The 23625-nt window shown below is 47.8% G+C and overlaps 1 protein-coding gene across 1 annotated transcript in view; it reads right to left on the bottom strand.

The window, feature by feature from the left end:
• Positions 1-23625, bottom strand: part of LOC133152430 (cell migration-inducing and hyaluronan-binding protein-like) — a 233489-nt gene that overhangs the window by 59560 nt on the left and 150304 nt on the right. The window contains 1 exon segment of the mRNA XM_061276012.1: positions 16935-17056. Within this exon segment, the coding sequence (XP_061131996.1) occupies positions 16935-17056 (122 nt within the window).

The raw sequence follows: 23625 nt of genomic DNA, 5'->3' as shown, positions 1-23625 counted from the left end.
TTGTTTGTTTTCCCTGCTGATTATAAATAGAAAGCCATAAAATAGAGAGCAGACCTTCACAAAGATGAACTATGAATACAATGAAAACTATTAAGAAAATTGTGATTGGAATTCTCTCAATCTCTCAATTTTAGCAGACTACATCTTGGCGGATTGAGTGCAATCCATCCATCCATCTTCTTCCGCTTATCCGGGGTCGGGTCGAGGGGGCAGCAGCTTCAGGAGGGACTCCCAGACTTCCCTCTCCCCAGCCACTTCATCTAGCTCATCCCGGGGGATCCCAAGGCGTTCCCAGGCCAGCTGAGAGACATAGTGTCTCCAGCGCGTCCTGGGTCGTCCCCAGGGTCTCCTACCGGTGGACATGCCCGGAACACCTCCCCAGAGAGGCGTCCAGGAGGCATCCTGATGAGATGCCCGAGCCACCTCATCTGGCTCCTCTCAACGTGGAGGAGCAGCGACTCTACTCCGAGTCTCTCCCGGATGACCGAACTTCTCACCCTATCTCTAAGGGGGAGCCCGAACATCCTGCGGAGAAAACTCATTTCAACCGCTTGTATCCGGGATCTTGTTCTTTTGGTCACGACCCATAGCTCGTGACCATAGGTGAGGGTAGGAGCGTAAATCGACCGGTAAATTGAGAGCTTTGCCCTTTGGCTCAGCTCTCTCTTTACCACGACGGACCGGTACAGAGTCCGCATTACTGCCTACGCTGCACCGATCCGCCTGTCGATCTCGCGCTCCATCCTCCCCTCACTCGTGAACAAGACCCCAAGATACTTAAACTCCTCCACTTGGGGCAGGATCTCATCCCCGATCCGGAGAGGGCATTCCACCCTTTTCCGATCGAGGACCATGGACTCGGATTTGGAGGTGCTGACTCTCATCACGACCGCTTCACACTCGGCTGCGAACCGCTCCAGTGAGAGCTGGAGATCACGGCCTGAAGAAGCTAACAGCACTACGTCATCTGCAAAAAGCAGAGACGCAATGCTGTGGTCCCCAAACCGGACACCCTCAACGCCTCGGCTGCGCCTAGAAATTATGTCCATAAAAATTATGAACACAATCGGTGACAAAAGGCAGCCTTGGCGGAGTCCAACCCTCACTGGCAACGAATCCGACTTACTGCCGGAAATGCGGACCAAACTCTGGCATCGGTGATACAGGGACCAAACTGCCCTTATCAGTTGGCTCGGTACCCCGGACTCCCGGACTCCCGAAGCACCCCCCACAGAACCTCCTGAGGGACACGGTCGAACGCCTTCTCTAAGTCCACAAAACACATGTGGACTGGTTGGGCGAACTCCCATGCACCCTCGAGGATCCTTCTGAGGGTGAAGAGCTGGTCCACTGTTCCACGGCCAGGACGAAAACCACACTGTTCCTCCTGAATCCGAGGTTCGCCCTCCCGACGGACCCTCCTCTCCAGCACCCCTGAATAGACCTTACCAGGGAGACTGAGGAGTGTAATTCCCCTGTAATTGGAACACACCCTCCGGTTCCCCTTCTTAAAGAGGGGAACCACCACCCCAGTCTGCCAATCCAGAGGCACTGTCCCCGATGTCCACGCGATGTTGTAGAGACGTGTCAGCCATGACAGCCCCACAACATCCAGAGGCCTTAAGAAATCCGGGCGGATCTCATCCACCCACGGGGCCTTGCCACCGAGGAGTTTTTTTAACTACCTCAGTGACTTCGACCCCAGAGATTGGAAAGTCCGCCTCAGAGTCCCCAGGCCCTGCTTCCACAATGGAAGGCGTGTCGGTGGAATTGAGGAGGTCTTCGAAGTATTCTCCCCACGGATACACGACGTCCCGGGTCAAGGTCAGCAGCACGCCATCTCCACTGTAAACAGTGTTGACGTTGCACTGCTTCCCCCTCCTGGTGGACCAGAATTTCCTCGAAGCCGTCCGGAAGACATTCTCCATGGCCTCCCCAAACTCCTCCCACGTCCGGGTTTTTGCTTCAGCAACTAACGAAGCTGCGTTCCGCTTGGCCACCCGGTACCTGTCAGCTGCCTCCGGAGTCCCGCAGGCCAATACGGCCCGATAGGACTCCTTCTTCAGCTTGACGGCATCCCTTACCGCCGGTGTCCACCAGCGGGTTCGGGGATTGCCGTCACGACAGGCACCCATGACCTTACGGCCACAGCTCCGGTCGGCCGCCTCAACAATGGAGGCGCGGAACAAGGTCCACTCGGACTCAATGTCCCCCGCCTCCCCCGGGACGTGGGAAAAGCTCTGCCGGAGGTGGAAGTTGAAGCTCTTCCTGGCAGGGGATTCCGCCAGACGTTCCCCGCAGACCCTCACAGAGCGTTTGGGTCTGCCAGGTCCACCATCTGAGCCAACCCACCACCAGGTGGTGATCAGTTGACAGCTCCGCCCCTCTCTTCGCCCGAGTCCAAAACTTGCGGCCGCAAATCCGATGACACGACTACAAAGTCGATCATCGAACTGCGGCCTAGGGTGTCCTGGTGCCAAGTGCACACATGGACACCCTTATGTTTGAACATGGTGTTCATTATAAAAAATCTGTGTCGAGCACAGAAGTCCAACAATAGAACACAGATCGGGTGGGCCGTTCCTCCCAATCACGCCTACCCAGGTCTCACTGTCATTGCCCACGTGAGCATTGAAGTCACCCAGTAGAACGATGGAGTCCCCAGAAGGAGCGCTCTCCAGCACTTCCTCCAGGGACCCCAAGAAGGGTGGATACTCTGAGCTGCCGTTTGGTGCATAGACACAAACAACAGTCAGGACCCGTCCACCCACCCGAAGGCGGAGGGAGGCTACCCTCTCGTTCACCGGGGTGAACCCCAATGTGCAGGCGCCCAGCCGGGGGGCAATAAGTATACCCACACCTGCTCGACGCCTCTCACCGTGGGCAACTCCAGAGTGGAAGAGAGTCCAGCCCCTCTCGAGAGGGCTTGTACCGGAACCCAAACTGTGCGTGGAGGCAAGTCCGACTATATCTAGTCGGAACTTTTCTGCCTTGCACACCAGCTCGGGCTCCTTTCCAGCCAGAGAGGTGACATTCCATGTCCCAAGAGCCAGCTTCTGCAGCCGGGGATCAGACCGCCAAGGTCCCTGCCTTTGGCCGCCGCCCAGCTCGCACTGCACCCGACCCCTTTGGCCCCTCCCACAGGTGGTGACCCCATGGAAAGGGGGAGCCACGTTTCCTTTTCGAGCTGTGCCCGGCCGGGCCCCATAGGCGAAGGCCCGGCCACCAGACGCTCGCCTTCGAGCCCCGCCTCCAGGACTGGCTCCAGAGGGGGGCCCCGGTGACCCGCGTCCGGGCGAGGGAAAACAAGATCCATATATTTTGTTCGTCATAAGGGGCTCGTGTGAGCCGTGCTTTGTCTGGCCCCTCACCTAGGACCCGTTTGCCATGGGTGACCCTACCAGGGGTATGAAGCCCCAGACAACATGGCTCCTAGGATCATAGGGGCACGCAAACCCCTCCACCACGATAAGGTGACGACTCACGGAGGGGGGATTGTGTGCAATACTACATTTAAATCAAACAAACAAACAAACAAACAAACAAACAAACACATTTGTAAATAAATACATGTGTACATGAATAAATATATAAATAAACCTCTTAATAAACCCCAGATTTTTATCAAGATAGATTATACTATAATTGGTTGTTTCTTCACAAATCAAAGTTGGTTTGATTTCGTAATCATTTGTGTAAACCTGGTCTGTGTGCCTGCCTCACCTGCTGTCTCAATAGACATTGAGATGTCGGATTTAGTTATTTATTCATTCATTTACAGAGATGGGTAATTCCCCAAATTTTTCCTGTCTGCCCTTCGTCATTGGCCTGGGCAACTCTTCATCATCGTCACTGGTCTGTCGAGTTACATGGTGGATAGGTAAAAGATGGTGCGCGAGTGTATATTGGATTTGGCCCAGACGAATTGGCTAAGATGAAATTCCAAATTTCAAAGCTTGACATGGAAGACCTGAGGAAGGGGGCCTGAGTAAGGGTTACTTAAAAGTTAGTTCTTCCAAATTAACTATTAATAAATTGGAATAGGGGAATTTGTTGGCTGAATCAGTCAACCTCCATTCCAAATTTCCCCAGAAGATGGTGCCTAAGTCAGATAGACCTAACATAGCAAATAAATAGTTTAAAAAGTCATCTATTAGATGAAGACTTGTTCTGAAGCACAGCAACACACAATTTTGGATTATGTTATATTATTTTGTTTTGCTATAATATACTTTGAAACTGCTTGAATATTTTAATTTTCTAACTAGGGAAGCCCATGCTCGTTGTCAGGTAATGAGAATGAGACCTGCTAATCACAGTTAGAGTAAGCTGCAATATACTTTATTTTATTCTGCTTTGCAATATTGTATAGTTAATAGCAACTTGAGCAGCATCATAGCACTGATATTTCATTTACACATGAATGTATTAAAAGCAATCCGACACTTTAGCTTGACCTAGAGGTCACCAGCTTGTCAAAATACGTTTTGAAGATGCTTGACTAGGAGACTAAGAGAATCTGCTAACTAGGGGATCCACAATCATAGTTGTGATTATGTGTTAAATTGACTATAAGTATGTGTTATTATTGTCACGATGTTTAATCAGAATGTGGTTGAGTGCTTCACAAGAGAGAAGAGAACAAATCCAAAAGACAAAAGATAGAAAGTTGAGAAGTGATGAGGCTGCGTCTATGTTTGTCAGGCCGGAAGACAATGAGGCGCACTGTCCCGGCCACGGCTCCAGCCGCAGCTGGAAATGCAGCTCAAGCGGAGCAAGAGGGATCTTCCGCTCGTATGCAAAACTTGTATCCAGGTTTAACAGACCTGCACCCTCCCCCATATAACAGACAAAAAAAAACAGGGTCACATTATTAGAAGTCCTGTACAAACAAGAAGTTTGACCACTGCTGCTAGGTTTTCCCAAAATTTGGGCAATGTTGATGTGTGCCCAATGATACAGGTGCCAAACCCTATTGTAGGGGAAGGCCAACCTCCACATACGTATGTTTTTCGGCCATGGACTTTGGAAGAAGCAAGAAAAGCAGTTGAAGGGGTTACCCCTGTTGCTGAAGACCCAGATAAATGGGCAGAAGACATGGCTGGAATCATACATTCCTATAGACTGAATGGGCATGAGGCAGGAGAAGCTGCAATGTCTTCTTTGGGAAAAGACTGGGCAAAGGTTAGAGGTCATTATACAGGTAGAAATAATCAAGGGCCCTTCCCCTATCCCGGTGAGGGAAATCAATTGGTAGGGGAGTATGCAGCACAATGGAATGATCTTGTGCAAAGAGTGAGAACTATTTTTCGAAGACGAGTGAATTATGGTCATTTGGCAGGGATTAAACAGAAGCCTGGGGAAGATACTGATGATTTCCGCTTAAGATTTGAAAAATAATTCAGGGTGCATAGTGGCATCCCATTCAATGATGCAGCTGAGAGTGCTTATCAGCAACAGCTTAAAAATGCGCTCCTTACGAATTTCCGCCCTGAAATCGGCAACTGGGTGAGGAAACATTTGGTGGAAGTAGATGTTGCAAGTGTGACAACAACTATGTAATGGGCCAGACATGCTGAAAAAGTGATCAAAAGAGGCAAAAGTTCTGATGTATTTCATCTAGGCAACGATGATGATGATGACCTAGATGAAGATACAACAGTGTTCTTCCATGGGTCCCAGCGGGCCAGAGGAAGACGTAGAGGCCAGCAAGGTCGCAGGCCACCATATAATTCGAAACCCCCATCAGATTCTGACAACTGTTGGAACTGTGGGAGACGAGGACACTTCGCAAGGTCGTGTCGTTTTGCAAAACAATACCAATCAAAGGGTGGAGGAAATGGCAGAGGGAAAGCCAAATTCTCAGCATGACTAGATTCCCCCCCTGTGATCTCTTGTCCTCCTACAGAGGAAGAGATAGTGGATGTCCATGCAGCATGGGACATTTTGAATGCATTAAAAGAAAAACCATATGTTACCTTAAACATTGGAGGAAGTGAAGTAGAGTTTTTGTGTGATACCGGAGCGTGTAAGACCGTAATAAAAACTAAAGTCTCAAATCTAAAGGCCTCCCAAAATACTATTTGGGTAAAATCTGCTGATGGGCAGGTACACAGGGAGAGTATCTCCAATCCAGTTGTAGTGAGAGATGATGAAACGGGAGTCATAGCTTCAGTCTCGATTGTGCTATCCCCAAAATGTCCCATAAACCTTCTGGGACGAGATCTGATGACTAGATTGGGAATTGCAATAATTCCAGTAAAGGATGGCATGCGAGCATGTAGAGTGAGAGATGTGGACTCATATGCTGCACAAGCAGGTGAGCGGATTTTCTGTTCCTATGACGTCTCTGCTGAACAGAATCCCAAGCTACCAGGCAATTTGCTGAGTGAAGCCCGAAAACAATTGACACGACCTGAATCAGAAATGCCTTGTAATCAATTACAAGTCACCATGAATATCCTCACTGACCCACATGATGACTATATTGAAAGTTTTCTCAGTGACACAGAAGTAACTTTAACAATCACTGCTCTGTACACTCATCGCAGGTCATTTGCAGCTGCTGCTGTGCTTCTGCCCGCTTCTCAGGATGACAAATACAAGTTGTCGGCTGTACCCCACATTTCATTGTTTAAACCTCACAGTATAACATGGGCAGATGTGGGTTGCCGGATTAAATTAGCTGATTCTGTCACTGATTATGAGGATAAAGGTGATGGGTGGAGCTACAGTACCAGTTGTGACATGTGGAAGCGAACTGTGTGTGAAGTAAGTGTTGGTGGGGCAGGCGCGTATGCGCGTCCCTGACTAGTTAACATTTGTTTGAATGAAAAGGAGGAGGGGGAATTGGCTGGGCTTCCTGACAAGCTGTGGACAAAGGGGCCATCTGATGTAGGACAGTTAACATCCATTCCGCCAGTGCAGATCAAACCAAGATCAGAGTGGCGTCCAAGAGTTAAGCAATATCCTTTAAAACAGGAGGCAATAAACGGGATTGCCCTTGTTATAAATGATCTTTTGTCAGGAGGAATCATTAGGAAGTGCTCGGATTCTCCTTGCAACACCCCTATTTTTCCAGTTCGAAAGGCCAATAAAATTGATTGGCGAATGATACAAGATTTACGAGCAGTGAATGATGCAGTGCAGACAAGAGCACCTAATGTGCCTGACCCACACACATTTCTGAACACTTTGAAACCTACCCAGAAGTTTTTCACGGTAATTGATCTTAGCAATGCATTTTCCTCAGTGGCAATTCACCCAGACTCACAGTTCTGGTTTGCGTTCACCTTTAAAGGGCAAAGTTATACGTACACCAGATTGCCACAGGGATTTGCTGATAGTCCAACTATTTTTATGCAAGCTATCATGGCCTGTTTGGCTGATTTTCAGATGTCAAACAAAAGCCAACTTCTAGTTTATGTAGATGATCTCCTGATGGCCTCTGAAACTGAAGCTGCTTGCAGGGAAGACTCCTTAGCATTGTTACGCTATCTCTGCAAAACAGGTAATAAAGTGAACAAGAACAAACTCCAATGGGTCAGACAGGAAGTGAACTATTTAGGTCACACGTTGACAACTTCTGGAAGACAGATACAGAAAACCAGAAAGCAAATCATTGCAGATGCACCAAAACCGGAGACGAAGAAACAAATTATGTCATTTTTGGGGCTCTGCAATTACTGCAGAGCATGGATCCCACATTATGCGGAAAAGACGCAACCGCTGTTAGATATTGCGCATGGAGTCCCCATGGCAATGACAGAAAAATTAATGTGGACTCCAGAAGCAGACGATGCTTTTGTAGTGCTGAAACAGGCTGTGATGGAAACCACATCTCTTATCTTGCCAGACTACAATAAAACCTTTGTACAAACAGCAGACTGCAGGAATGGTTTTATGACCTCAGTGTTGCTGCAGAGCCATGGCAGCAAACTGCGACCAATTGCATTTTATTCGAAAAAATTGGATCCAGTGGCTCAATCCTTGCCAGACTGTGTCCAAGCAGTATGCGCGGCAGCGCTTGCAGTGAGACAATCTGCAGATGTGGTGCTCTTTCACAAAATGGAGCTGCTAGTTCCACATGCCGTAGATGTGTTGCTACTACAAAGCAAAATGGACTTTTTGTCACCTGCCAGACACCTATCCTACACTGCTACGCTTCTGTCACAACCACACATTGTGATAAAGAGGTGCACAGTCCTTAACCCAGCAACGTTGATTCTGTTGGCGGGGGATGGTACACCACATAACTGTTTGGATGCTACAGAACATCTACAGCTGCCCAGACAAGATTTAATTGACACACCACTTGACAAAGGGGAAAGGTGGTTTGTGGATGGGTCATGTTCAAAGGATCCTAGAGGGAACAATCAAAGTGGGTATGCAATTGTGAGATTGCCAGACCAGATTGTTGAAGAAGAGAAGCTTCCATACAACAGGTCAGCGCAGGCGGCTGAGCTGATTGCACTAACAAGAGCTTGTGAATTGGCGGAAGATAAGGAAGTCACTATATACACAGACAGTCAGTATGCGTTTTCTACTCTGTTCTATTTTGCAAAACAATGGGAGCGCAGGGGGATGACATCAACTGGTAAGCCGGTTACCCATACCTCCTTGTTAAAAGACTTGTTACAGGCCATTCATTTACCTGCTAAACTAGCTGTGTGTAAATGTGGTGCTCACACCACAGGCACAGATGAAGCCTCGAATGGAAACAGATTAGCAGACAGAATTGCTAAAGAAGCAGCGGCAGGGAAACATGGCCATGGATTTTTCTTAATAGATTCAGAGGACACGCAATTCATAGATACGACTATACTGACAGATATGCAGGGCAATGCTCCAATGGTGGAAAAACGAATGTGGACAACAAAAGGTGCGATAGCGGATACAGATAATATCCTCCGCATCAATGACAAACCTGTTTTACCTAAATCACTTTTTAAGGCAGCAGCAATTGCGACACATGGGCCTTGCCATGTGTCGACAGGGGGGATGAGGTCCATCATACATGAACAATTCACTACTTTTAGTTTGGATGTTTACTTAAAAAAATTTTGTAAAGCATGTCCCGTTTGTGTGAAACATAATCCACAAGGAAACATGAGACCTAAGAGAGGCTCATTTCCAAAACCGTCTTACCCATGTCAAATCATGCGCATGGATTTTATTGAGCTCACACAAAGTGGACCTCACAAATACTGCCTAGTGATGATTGATGCATTTTCCAAATGGGTGGAAATAGTTCCATCTAAACATGCAGATGCCTTAACAGTGGCAAAAGCCATTTGCAAAGCCGTCATACCGACTCATGGCATTCCTCAAACCATTTACAGTGACAATGGTCCATATTTTGTGAACCAGGTGGTACAGAACATGTCTGTACACCTTGGGATAGCGTTAAAAAAACACTGCGCTTTTCACCCTTCCAGTGCTGGCCTGGTTGAACGAGCAAACTATACTATTAAAAGCAGGTTGAAAAAATGCATGGAAACAGGCAGACCTTGGCCAGAGTGCCTAGACTTAGTGAAGCTCTATATGAGAATCACTCCCACTTCAGAAGGGCTAACACCTTTTGAAAAAATCCACGGGAGGCCATATAGACTACCTGTGTTCCATGCAGATTTACAAAAGGCAGATGAAGAACAGTCTTTGGCAGATTACATGGTCAGAACGCTCAGACTGACAGAGGTGTCAAATGCAAATTTACTGCCGCCTGATCTTTCATCCTCACAGGTTGACAACACCATCAAGCCAGGAGACTGGGTCTACATCAAAGTCATCAAAAGAAAGAACTGGGCCAGCCCACGGTGGGAGGGACCATTCCAAGCCTTGCTGACTACCCCCACTGCAGTAAAGATCGCTGAACGGCCCAGCTGGATTCACCTCAGCCACTGCAAGCTACGAGGAGTGCTGGACCCCTAATTCGGAGTGGTTGGGAAGCCTGATTTCAAACTAGCCTCATCGTCTAGGGTTAGACGTCTCAATGTTGGTGAAGAGAACAACAACACCCACTCCGCTAGGCGAGGGTATGCCTCGGAGTCCCTGTCATCCAAGTAGCAACGGGGCTCCATATGCCAGGTGGATCCTCTGCTGCGTTGTGGTTGGAGCGTGCTATGGTCTATGGACTCAACTGAACAGACCAAGTGACAATGTTGACCGTGGAAGACGATGGTCACACGATGAGAACTTTGAGGACTGGTCATGGGACCCCAGAAACCCATACGAAACCAACACTTGGTAGCGCTACGTCAAATTCACTGTGAGGTCGCACACACAGGAGGGTTGCTATGTGTGTTCCAAACTTCCTCCTTCCTCTACACAAGTTCACTTGGAGGCCAGAGCAATGAATGTCACTGAAGCGAAATGCATGGCATCCATGGGAGGAGTTGGATATCAACACCATGCTGTCACAGTCAGTGTTTCAGTCAAGTCCTTCCCGCCCTGGACTTGCAGAAAGTACCTGTGATCAGCTTTTCTGGACAAATCTCAATGTGACTGTTAAAGGACGAACATTGCCGCAGGTCGCCTACACAGAGCGGCCACCTGGAGTGAACTATACGTGTTACATCCAAGGAAGCGAGACCCACAAATGCATTGACAGTGACTGCTCTCCAGGAGGGAACTGGATGGGAGCTTTGGACATCGCCACGGAGTGTCAGGATAAGAGAGCCATTTCAGGTGGTGAGGGCTCTCCGACCAACATGGCTGCACCATCGAACGGAACATACTTCATACGGAATGGCTGGTGGCTTTGTGGTCACAAGGTTTATCCGATGCTGCCCGCCAACTGGACAGGAGTGTGTGCACCAGTGTGGGTGACGGACCACACCTACAGGATACAACATCGTCAGCTGACGACAGCACACAACTCTTCTGGACGTCGACGCAGGGCGATTACAACCTTTGACCCCCATGACCCTGTCTGGGGTGCGAATGTTCCGGACGACCATAAAATATGGCCTGTCGGAAACAAAGTTGTTCATGCGCTTTTTCCTTGGATCGGAGTTGGAAAACAATCTCTCTTCATCGAGACACTGAACTATCGTTTTCAATCCTTTGTGAACCTCTCACTGTAAGTCGATGATGGACAGAATAGAGAGATCCAGGCTATTAGACTAATGGTCTTGCAAAACAGGATGGTTCTGGACTTGTTAACGGCAGCACAAGGTGGTGTGTGCCACATCATTGGGACTTCCTGTTGCACATACATTCCAGGAGATAACGACACGCACATCAAGGAAGCCATGAACTCACTGAGGAATTTACAGCAGGCCATGTCGGAGGACAAAATCCCACGTCAATGGGATTTCTTTTCATGGCTATTCTCTGGCGCCTGGTGGCAGTTGCTGTTGAAACTTTTGGCTCCTGTGCTTGCTGTGCTGGTATTGTTGTGCTTGTTTACGACCTGTGTTATCCCGTGTTTGAAGTCTGCTGTGACAAGGTTTGTGTCTTCTACCGTGGCAAAGGTACATATACAGCTTTTTAGAGATGACGGATGTGATGACTATGATGTGGTGCAAAACGTGGATTGCGTAGATGCTGTTTGACTCGGCATTATTTTACGGAAACTTGATGATTTGACCATCGAAAATGCCTTGCAAGTGATGGATTCAATGATGTACTGTTTCTGTGTTTTTCTTTTTTATTGATAACAGCAGGGGTGGGCAAACTTTTTGACTCGCGGGCCGAACTGGGTTCTAAATTTGGACCGGAGGGGCGAACCAGGAGCAGATGGACGTAGTGTTTGTGTGAAGTAATATAAGAGACCTGTAAAGGTCATTGCATAAAAGATTTTGGCCTTTAGTAGGTAGTAAAGCATGCATATTCCAAACAAGTTTTTTGAAAACAAATGCATTTATTAACAGCATTAAAAACAAACAAAAAAAACTCACTAAAAAACTGCTATCAGTGATTCTCATAAAATACGACACTGTTATTATGAATAACAGTCTCCATCACTTCAGTGCCTGCAGGTCAGATTAATGAAAGATGTTTATCTTATGAGATCACATCAAACGGCAAACATTCTGACCAAATATATCATCTTGAAGAATCGGTGAAAGCATACATCCAAATAAAGTAATCAAAACGGCAACACGGTGAGGGGTATTTGAAAATCAGAGCAGAGTTTTAACTCACAAACACCTGGTAACAGAGGTGAGCAAACGGGAAACACTTCCTTAAAGTAAGCCTTAAGAACTTTACAGGTTAAGATTAGTCGCAAACAGGTGGTGCATCAATGTCCTTGAGCATCCTGCATTGTTTGAAAATGAGAATGGTCGCTAGTTTCAATCCCTGCTACGTGTACAAAATTTGTACTGCAAATCATATTCAAAATGCATTTTTTTTACAATAAACTTGAGAGCCTCCCGTTCATTTTCAGTGGGAACAGTGTTGTTGGTCTCTCTTTTTTGCTAGTGCGTCATAGTCTGGAGTCAAATTTGTTGTGGCAATTCTTAGGAGAGATTCGAGGTGTTGGTCCATTTACCTCGATCTGTTGATGTTGACGTTCATGTGGCTGAACGTCACGTCGCGTACGTCGAGCCAAATTGCCCACTCTTTTTTTAAACACTCGGCACTGTGTCCACCTTGCTTTTCCTTGGGCGACTCATTTTAATAGAAGGATTCCAGGGGAAGGTTTGTGGGTGGCTTTAGCGTAAAACTGTATCTGAAAGCTCAGCGCGCAAATTACAAGAATGCTGTCGTCACAGCCCACGCTCTAAATTCGGGACTGATACAAATAGAGCGCGAGTGCGCCATGTACGTACACGCACTTGTGAATGTCACAAAGCTTTCTGACACGGCTTCCGGTAGTAAATGCGCAGGCGAGCGCTTCCCCATCTACTGGGGAAACACAGTCATTGCAGGCAAAATGACCCAAAAAAAAGTTTAATAATACAATTTATTCAGGGTAGGCGGGCCGGATTAAACGGTCCCGTGGGCCGGATGTGGCCCGCGGGCCGTAGTTTGCCCACCCCTGGATAACAGTCTGGTCGCCTAAGGCAGGGGGACCGTGTAACTCTTTTCCTGCATTTAATCTGGCCGCAGGTTTTTAAGTTGCACATACTTTGGACTGGAGTATTGAGGGAAAAACCTCACTGGAAGTTATTGCTTTCATTGTATTTTCTTACTTATGTTTGATTGTTCGGGTTTGACATAATCATATGATAAAACAGGAGGGATATGTTAGGGTTTGCAGAATATCTTCATATGATTATGTTGGAATGTAACCTGTAATAATTAAACTAGCTTGTCCTGTCTAGACAAAAGCAGTTGACCAAAGTGCTAAGATCTTTTCAACTGATTGACTAGACGCAGAGGAAGCAATCAAAGTTGTTTTGTTTACAGAAAGTCGTAAAAGGCCCCCTGCTATGATTTGATCAGCAGGGGACCGGCCTCACCCTATCCTGTGTGTTCCAACACCCCCACTTTCAACCCCACTCTGTTTCTCTCAATAAATAAGCACCTGACGAGGCAGACTTCATTCGACCATCGCTGTAAGCACAGCGACGAGTGAACTCTCCGCCTGCAGGTGTCTAAAACGACTACCGTTTTTTTCCGTGTATAGTGCGCCCCCATGTATAATACGCACCCTAAAAATGGCATGCTGATGCTGGAAAAAAGCCTGTAGCCATGTATAATACGCACCCAATTTTTATGATTTTTTTTTTATGAATTCTTTTTTTTTTTTTTAAGTCCCAATGATCGTCACACACGCAGGGAGGCAATGGGTCCCATTTTTATAGTCTTTGGTATGGTCTTAACTAGGCTGGATGTAATTTTTTTTGTTGGCGTTGATTTCTCCGACTGCCCGTAAACGCACCACCGCGCTCCGTGCGCGCACGTGAAAGAGGCGTGCGGATGTGAAAAAGGCGGCTCTGTATGGGAGAGACGTTGAAGAGGAATAAAAACACCCTTGGAAACCAAAACTTGACCCTCGTCGTGACTCGGAGCCGCAACAAATGTTTCGGATTCGTGTAGGGTACATTGTGACAGACAGCAAACGAGCAGGTGATCGAGCAAGCCTTGTCTGATACGAGAGCAGTGCGCTCGTATGGAGCGTGTTTGAAGTGAACAGCAGAGACGAAAGGAACAAGGCAAAGTGTTGTGAAATAAAATATGACCGACCTGTAATACGCATTTTGTTATTTGCTGATTGTATTAAACTATCACATTCATTGTCAGTCAAGAAGAGAAGAGGAATATATTGCTGAAGCCTTTGCTGTATCAAATTGATTTTTTTTCTTCCTCCAGAGTCTTATGTTTGACTCATTGACGTCAAATTGGCGCGCAGCTGCCCTATTGCCTAATTCTTCTGCCACTTCAATGACTTTCTTTCGAAATGCTACAGTATAACTTGCTCTCTTATCCATTCTGATGAAACTGCTAATTAAACCGAACTCTCGCTAATTAGTAAATAGCTGACGTGTCTTGCGCATCCGTTCTGCGCAGCTGACCCATAGTGCGCATGCGCAGTCATACTGCTTTCGCGCATGCACAGTCATACTGCTTCCGCATGACGTCCGGTCCGCGATGAGATTAAAAAACAAACAATATTTGACAATAACACACAATCAAGGATTGCGCCATCGCATCAAACGATGTGTCGTCAATTATGGATTTTTTTGACTAAGTGTGTTGGGACAGGATGGCTGAATGCGATGCGCGATTGACAACAAACAAGAAGAAAGGTGATTACAAGTTTTATTTCGGGGGAGATTTGTCATGTCTCGTCCCCAGTTTTGCTATGTGTCTAGGTTGCCATAGTTTCTGTTCGCGTCGCCCCTCTCTTCCTGTGTCACCTCAATCGATGTAACGTGTTTTGTATTTAAGTCCTGTCTGCCCCTCGCTCACCGTCGGATCATTGCATGTGTTACTGTCATGATGTCTGTTTGCTTTCTGTTCCTGTCTTTGGTAATGTCACCCTGTCTTTTTGTTCCACGACTTTGTCGGTCAGTCCTGTTGTTGGTTTTGTTTTCTAATTTTTTTTAATTTTATGTATAATGCGCACCGCGGATTTTAGGACAATAAATTCGTTAAATTCTGCGCACTATACACGGAAAAAAACGGTAACTTGTCTCCAGTGTGGTTCTTGCAAAATAAGTTAGAGTGAGCACCACCCTAACAGTTACGTCAGGCCCGTTCTCAGCTCCTCGTTTGTGTTTGTCACGTTAGCATACCGTATCGTTTAGCCTGTTGTTGCTTGTTCATGTCTGTTCTTGGTGTTGGATTTTTTCGAATAAATTGCCCCCCAAAATGCTACTTATACTCCGGAGCGACTTATATATGTTTTTTTTTTCACATTTTGAGGCATTTTATGGCTGGTGCGATTTATACTCCGGAGCGATTTATAGTCCGAAAATTACGGTATCTTCAAATTGGATTTAGTCAAATTTTAAGCTGAAAGACAGGCTAGGAGATGCAGACCTTGGTGCAGAAGAGAGGAGCCATTTTCAGGGCGTCGGCGCGTCTCCCTTCTTTAGGCCAGCCTGTTCTTTTAAACATAATTCGGATTTTGGAACAAGGAGAACTGATCACTCGACTTTTCCACCAAACAGCATTTTAGACCTGCAGCCTCTTACCCTTTTTTACTATATTTTTGAGTTTTCGATCGAGAGAACGTCGAGACTGAATAATGTTTGCTCTATTGAGAAGGGTGAGTGGAAATCATTGTTAGTTGTTCGAACAATTGAAACTTCTAAATATTCTTCTTGCTTATTCATTAGATTTCTACTTTATAATCATTTAATTTTGATTAATAATTATTTTGATCTTTTATGCTTTAAATCTCTTTTGTTTCTCTATCATAGTCATACTTTAAACCGTTCAGTTCTTTTTCAAATGAAGACAGCTTTAATCCTTGACATCAGGGAGTGTCAGAATCTGGTTCGAAACCGTTAACTTGAGCTCAGCTAGTGTGGGTGCACGCTAGTGTAAATAAACGAGTTCCTGCGGTCTTAACAAAGACAGCTAAATCTATTCCGAGCGGTTAACAAAAGCCCCAATCATTATAGGAAAGAAGAGCCGCTGAAACAGCCGCGATCTATTTGATCCCGGGTCTCGAAAAGGAATTACTCAACACCAGGATCCTGTTGCTTCAAAAGGGACTGGCGTCCGGAAATCACAGAATTAATCTAACAATAGATTAGTTACCTGAACAGCGGCTAGACTTGGAACGAATCTTCTTTCCGTACCGGCTTAAATCAATTCTTGTCTCCCCTACATACTGCGTTACTGCAGAGGGGCTTAAGTACAGCATTTTACCGTTTAAACCAGTGCTTCTCAATTATTTTCTGTTACGCCCCCCCCTAGCAAGAAGAAAACTATTCGCGCCCCCCCTTCCCCACCGTGACTATCCTAACTTGTCTTGTAAGTCGTAAAATGTTGCACTGTCGCAAACGTCACAGAAGTAACAATGAGAGCGCCACTGCCCCCTGCTGTGAAGATTCGCAATTACACTATTCTAGTACTGCCAAAAAAAAAGCCTGTTCCCCAGGGTCACACGCGCCCCCCCAGGTATTGCACCGCGCCCCCCTTGGGGGGCGCGCCCCACTATTTGAGAAGCACTGGTTTAAACGGAGAGCCGGTCACTTACATCGGATAAGTGCACGATTGACAAGTCATAATGCAATCTACCATCCGCCCGCTTTATGTTAAAAGTGCTTAAATTATTGCGTCCATCAGAGGCTCTGTCCATCGTCAGTCCGTCCAAAAAATAAACTAACAGATGAGAAAATGGTGGCATGCATACGTATACCGAACAATCCACACCATACGGTGGGTGCCAAAGAGTGGCTTTCACTTATTTTCTTTACAACCTGCAAATGCCCAAAAGTTAAAAATGGCTTACTTTAATCCTTTACTTTAATTTTATCCAAGTCAGTTATTGCGATGTCGAACAAATTATTCACATGTACGCGATTTACCTCAATGTCCAGCGGACTGTTACACAGACGGTCCGGATAGGCCTCACGCAGATCTGACAGCTTCTCCCAGTCACCGGATCCTCTCTCATCATCCCTGTCAAACCATTCTGTCCACTCAGCCTCTATGACACACACACACATGCACGCACGCACACACACACACACGCACGCACGCACACGCACAAAGTAATGTTGAATGTCAGATTGATTTCTAATTCTTGTCAACATCCATTTATGAGTATACCATCTTAAATATCACAGAAAATGTGTGCATCTGAATAACAGCAGAGCTGTGATTTATTTGCCTGCCCGTGTCACGACCAATGTTCCCTCTAAGCTGCGCGCGTGTGCTATCGCGCACTGCCCGCACATTCTCAGCGCCCAAGAAAATCTATCCAGCGCATAAACAACATCAACATAACGTGTTAATTAATATTATATTATAATATATTATTATAATATATTATATCAATTATAATATTATACTAATATTATACCTAATCTAATTAATTCGCCCAATAATATTGTTTTTTTTTTGTTTCTCACTCAGTGAGTGACAGGTGTCCAGCCAATGATATGATACGGTTCACTTACGGTACGAAGCCAATCATGGCATTGACGGTGCTTGCGTCTGGGCCCTGCCTATATGCGCCATGCAGGTTAGCTAGCAGGTTAATTGATGCTAATACAAACCCCGCATCCTGGCGAAACGAACAGGCAGCGATACATCCACTCACCAAGCCACAGTAAAAAAGAAATGCAGTTCTTTTAAGATGGAATGGCTGTCGGAGTATGTGGAAATTGAAGAAAAAGCGCTGAAATTGGGTAAGATTTTTTCTTTTTCAAGTGAGAAAGGTCTACTTAGATGTGAGGAGCTAAAGATCTCACAGCTTGTGGATATTTGTGCTACATTTCAAGCTTCCACTGCCGACTGTGAAAGAGGATTTAGTTTAATGAATCATATAAAAACAAAATCCAGAAATCGTCTTGAAGTGAGACATTTGGACCAGCTGATGCGCATAAAGTCAAAGCAAGAAGCAGACGAAGCCACCGACCTGGACAGTGTACAACCATTGGAGAAGTGAGAAGGACAGACGTGAAAAATAAGGTAAAATTTAAGTCAGATTTGTGCATATTCTAGTGACGGTTATCAAGATTTTGTCTTTATGGACATTAATCATTAAATGTTGTTACGATTAGATCATTTATGGGTAGTAGAAATGCCAAGAAAAACTGTGTAATTAGATATTTTACAGACAAAGTGTTACAGGAATTTGCACTGTATCACAAGCTACAGCACAAGTCATTGTGCAAAATGTAAATGTTTTAATGTCAGCAAAATGTTATGTCTGAAAGGTGTATATGTCTCATATCTTCCAGAACAGGACCCTCAGCCAGGCCAAAGCAGGACTCTTCCCATGGCCAAAGCAGGACTCTTCCCATGGCCAAAGCAGGACTCTTCCTATGGCCAAAGCAGGACTCTTCCCATGGCCAAAGCAGGACTCTCACATACTGTATAACATCTACACATCCCATTTTTCACTTTTTTTAAGTGGACCAAATTACTTATTTAAAAATAAAGCGTGCATATCTGATGTTGCTCACAGTAGTCCTCAGTTTGCTCAGGGAGCTTGTGTGTATGCCCAGATACATGAAAAATTAGAGGGAACATTGGTCACGACTCATCTTCTGTTGCTGTATTGTGTCTTTGTTACCATGGTTTCTGTTCGCGTTGCCCCTCCCCTCCTGTGTAACCTCAATCAATGTAACCACAGTCACCTGCCTCGTGTTTCATGTTTTGTAATTAAGTCCTGACTGCCCCTCACTCCGTTGTCGGATCATTAATGTCTTCTCGTCTCTTGTCTCGTCGCCGTTCCTGTCTTTACCTTGTCTTTACCTTGTCTTTTTGTTCAGTTAGTCTTGTCCCTAGTCGAGCTTCTTATAGTCTGTCTTTGAGTTTTCCAATAAACCCTGGTCCAAGCTGCATTTGGTCGCCCTGCTCCATCCGATTCATGACAGAATGATCCGACCATCACAGCGACCAGTGCTTGGACCTCCGTCCACCAACAGCTCCCGTCAGCAACGCCCGATCCACGTCCGTCGCCCGAGCTTGTTCCAGTGCCATGGGATCCGTGGCCGCTATCGGACTTCGCTCCCGCGACACCAAACCAACTGCCTCATCATGTTTGATATCCAGCCCGTCACGTTCGCGACCGAGCCAGCCAAAGTAGGGTCCTGTCCCACCTCACGGGCGAGGCACGGCTTTGTGGAATGGCTGAGTATGAGCGAAGAGCCCCCGCTTGTGACTCATTCGACGCCTTCGCGAGCGAGCCCTTAAGGCTATTTGACCTGGGCTCGGTCACAGAGGACGCCGCCGAGGAGCTGGCTACATTGCGGCAGGGTAGTCGATCGGTGGCAGAGTATGCCCTCAAGTTCCAGACATTGGCTGGCAGTAGCCAGTGGAACACACCAGCCCTGGTGAGCACCTTCCTCCACGGGCTTGCCGAGTATATGAAGGACGAGTTGGTGTCCTACGAGCCTCCCCGAACCCTGGAAGGAGCGATGGACTTGGCGGCCCACGTGGACCGGCAGATCCGGACCCGGCGATGTGAGCGGGAGTGAAGAGCGCCCCGAAGCCCGCGCAGCCACCCTCGTCCACCCGTTGAGCTTCCATCGACCGCCCCGCCCGCCGAGCCGATGGAATTGGGGCGAGCCCACCTTCCCGCAGAGGAACACCGTCGACTGCTCACGCAAGGGCTGTGTCTGTACTGTGGGGAGGGTGGCCATCGGGCAGTCAGATGTTCGTTAAAAGGCCAGAGCTCACGCGGCGTCAGGGGATCCGCGTGAGCTCGAATAACACCTGCTCTCCCAGTCCCAGTTCCTTCACGCTACAGGCGCGCATCCAGCGTGGTGGCCTTGGTGGATTCCGGGGCGGAAGGTAACATCATGGACATCAGTTTGGCCCATCAGTCGGGAATCAAGTTCCTTTCCCTGAGCCCTTCACTGCCCGCTCATGCCATCTACTGTCGGCTGATCGGCGAGGTGACTTCCATCATGGAGCCAATCAGGTCACTTCTCTCAGGCAATCACCAATTGACTATTCAGTTTTTTCTCCTGTCCCTCCCAGAGCAGCGGCTCATCTTGGGGCTTTCCTGGCTGCGGCTGCACAACCCGGTGCTGGACTGGGAGGTGGGAGGCATTCGGCAGTGGAGCGAGCGATGCCATCACTTATGCCTAAGAGCAGCTGCCGACCCGCTCGAAAGGCCCTAACCCGGACATTTCCAATGTTCCAGCACAGTACCATGAACTCAAGGACGTTTTAAGCAAAGCCAAGGCGACTTCTCTTCCCTCACACCGATCGTACGATTGCGCGATCGACTTGCTACCTGGCACCTCACCTCCCAAGGGTCGCATGTACTCCTTGTCTGCTCCTGCGCGCAAGGCCTTGGAGGAGTACATCAAGGACTGTCTGGCTGCCAGTATCATTCAGCCATCCTCCTCACCCTTCGTAGGGAAGAAGGATGGGACGCTCCGCCCGTGCATTGAATACCGGGGAATCAACGAGATCACAATGAAGAACCCACTATCCCCTGCCTCTCCTCTCCGCCGCCTTTGAGAGCCTGCAAGGTGCCACCATATTTACGAAGCTGGACCTTCGCAATGCTTATCACCTGGTACCAGTGACGTGCAGTGAGGTTCATGACTGGTTAGGCACTGACATCACCCCTCCCGGTAAAAGTTTTCCGGCACCTACCCGTGTCATAAAATAGGTTGGGGAACGCTGCTCTAGTGTGGCTTATTGATTATTTAATCTGAACTATTTTAATGGAAATCTCATATCAGCAGTCTTCAGACATAAAAACTCTCAATAAAGCACATGGAATAAAAAACTTGTTTTCGATCGTGCGTACTACTCCGTTTGAAAAGACATGCTCCTAAGTCCCGTTGTCTGACTCAAACCTTTTAACTCCGGAGTTGCTCTTCTTTTACTGATGACCTCGTTGAAAATCGTTTGGATATGTAATCCTCCATTGTAAAATAAAGTGTAAAAACGGAAAAAAAAAAAAAACGAATGTAAAACGAAACAAATGGACGACTGCTCCTCAGTTGTTCACTGTAAATTTGAACTGGAGATCTCTTATTCTACAGGTAGGCGCATGAAGCATCCCGGGATCACTAGCACCCCCTGCCATAAAGCTGGAGAACCTTTTTTCGTAGCCTCCGTAAGATCTCTTTTCAAAGCCGTTTTGTTCATCTAAAGAAACACGACGTTACAGACGGATGACAAAAAACACAAGATATTATATACACCAGCTTAACTATGGAAATTAGTTAATATAGCCACAGTGTTTGAACACTAGGCGGCTCGGTGGGGCACTGGGTAGCACGTCCGCCTCACAGTTAGGAGGGTGCGGGTTCGATTCTACCGTCGTCCCTCCCCGTGTGGACTTTGCATGTTCTCCCCGGGCCCGCGTGGGTTTTCTCCGGGCACTCCGGTTTCCTCCCACATCCCCAAAACATGCTTGGTAGGCCGATGGTGTGAGTGCGAGTGCAAGTGGTTGTTTGTCTCTGTGTGCCCTGCGATTGGCTGGCAACCGGTTCAGGATGTCCCCCGCCTACTGCCCGATGACGGCTGGGATAGGCTCCAGCATGCCCGCGACCCCGGTGGGGACTAACCGGTACAGAAAAAGGATGGATGGATGTTTGAACACTTAAACAGCAACATAAAGACAGAGTGCAGTTCAGTCTAACTGCATAGCCTGTCAACATAGGCAGCCATGTGATTACGCAATCCTCTGAGGAGGCTAGACAGGAAGTTGACTATAAAAATTCTGTGATTTTGGTTCAAAATTATACACAATTATTGAAATTAAATGGAAAATGACTTTATAGTAAAAACAATTGAATTTGTATTTCCCCTTTTCATGATGGCAGGGGAGGTGAATGGAAGACGGCCTTCAACACCCCTAGTGGGCACTATGAATACCTGGTGGTGCCGTTTGGGCTCACCAATGCCCCAGCAGTCTTCCAATCCCTGATTAATGACATTCTGCGAGGTATGTTAAATAGGTTCGTGTTTGTTTACCTGGATGACATCCTCATCTTCTCCTCATCTCTCTCTGAACACATCAAACATGTCCGGGTGGTGCTGCGCCGTCGCCTTGAAAACTCGCTGTACGTAAAGGCGGAGAAATGCGAATTCCACACGTCTTCTGTCAAGTTTCTCGGCTACGTGGTGCGAAAGGTGAGGGCAGTCACGTCTTGGCCAGTTCCCGAAACACGCAAGCGGTTACAACAATTCTTAGCTTTTACTAGCCCCGCCGCCCCGCCACGAGGATGATCGAGTCCACCCATTTGCTTCTTTTTCTCACTGCCTGTCGTCCGCAGAACGAAATTATGACATCGGCAATCAGGAACTCCTGGCGGTCAAGCTGGCTCTGGAGGAGTGGAGGCACTGGCTGGAAGGCACCACCACTCCGTTCATCGTCTGGACGGACCACCGGAACCTGGAATACCTGAGATCGGCTAAGAGGCAGAATGTTAGGCAAGCTCGGTGGGCCCTTTTTTTTGACCGGTTTGAATTCTCGCAATCTTACAGGGCGGCTTCCCGCAACGCAAAAGCGAACGCATTTTCCCTGGAGGGGAGGAGGTGGAGGGGCCGATTCTCACTATCCTTCTGAGCTCTGTTTGGGTGGCGGCCCTGTCATGGGAGATGGAGCGTCAGGTGGAGGCTGCGGCGCGCGATCAACTGCCAGGAGGGTCGCCTGTTTGTCCCCGAGAACCTGTGGTTATCCGTCCTTCAATGGGCGCACAACTCCCGCCTCGCCTGCCATCCCGGGACTGCCCGCACGAGGTTTGCGGTGGATCAGCGGTTCTGGTGGGCGGGTACGCGCGATTACGTCCGGGCCTCATCTAATTGGCCCTCGGCCGGGTTGCTCCAGCCTCTGCCCGTTCCCCGGCGACCCTCGTCTCACCTGTCGGTCGACTTTGTCACAGGGCTTCCGCTCTCGGAGGGGACCACGGCGGTCTTCACGGTCGTGGACCGTTTCAGTAAAATGGCCAACTTTATTCCCCTGCCCAAACTCCCGTCGGCAAAGCAAACAGCGTCCATTCTGCTGCAGGAGGTTGTTCGGCACCACGGCACCCCTCAGGACATTGTGTAAGACCATTCTGACTTCTGGGCGGAGTTCTGCCGGCTCCTCGTCCAGCTTCTCCTCAGGGTTCCATCTGCAATCGAAAAGGCAAGCCGAACGTTTGAACCAGGAGCTAGGCAAGGCTCTCCGGTGCATGGCCGCTGGAGATCAGCGCAGGTGAGCCAATCCCCTTCCCTCGGTGGAGTATGCCCACAATGCCCTTCCCAGCTTGGCCACAGGTCTGTCGCTCTTTCATTGTGTGTTTGGTTATAAACCGCCCTTGTTCGCCCACCAGGAGCAGAGCGCGGCGTGCCCGTCGGCCCTCGGCTGTATCCGCCGCTGTCAACGGGCCTGGGCGAGGGCTCGGGTCTCTCTCCTCCGCTCTGTTTCCGGCTACGCTCACCAGCATCGGACGCCAGCTCCGTCGTACAACGTGGAACAGCGAGCGTGGATCTCGACGCGGGATATGCCGCTACGCACAGAATCCCGCAGGCTGGGGCCCCGCTTCCTTGGTCCCTTCCCCATAAGCAAGGTAATCAACCCGTCTGCTGTTTGTC

This window comes from Syngnathus typhle, linkage group LG4 (genome assembly GCF_033458585.1).
Source record: "Syngnathus typhle isolate RoL2023-S1 ecotype Sweden linkage group LG4, RoL_Styp_1.0, whole genome shotgun sequence".
In the NCBI taxonomy this organism is placed as follows: domain Eukaryota; kingdom Metazoa; phylum Chordata; class Actinopteri; order Syngnathiformes; family Syngnathidae; genus Syngnathus; species Syngnathus typhle.
This window is presented reverse-complemented; position numbering and strand designations above follow the sequence as displayed.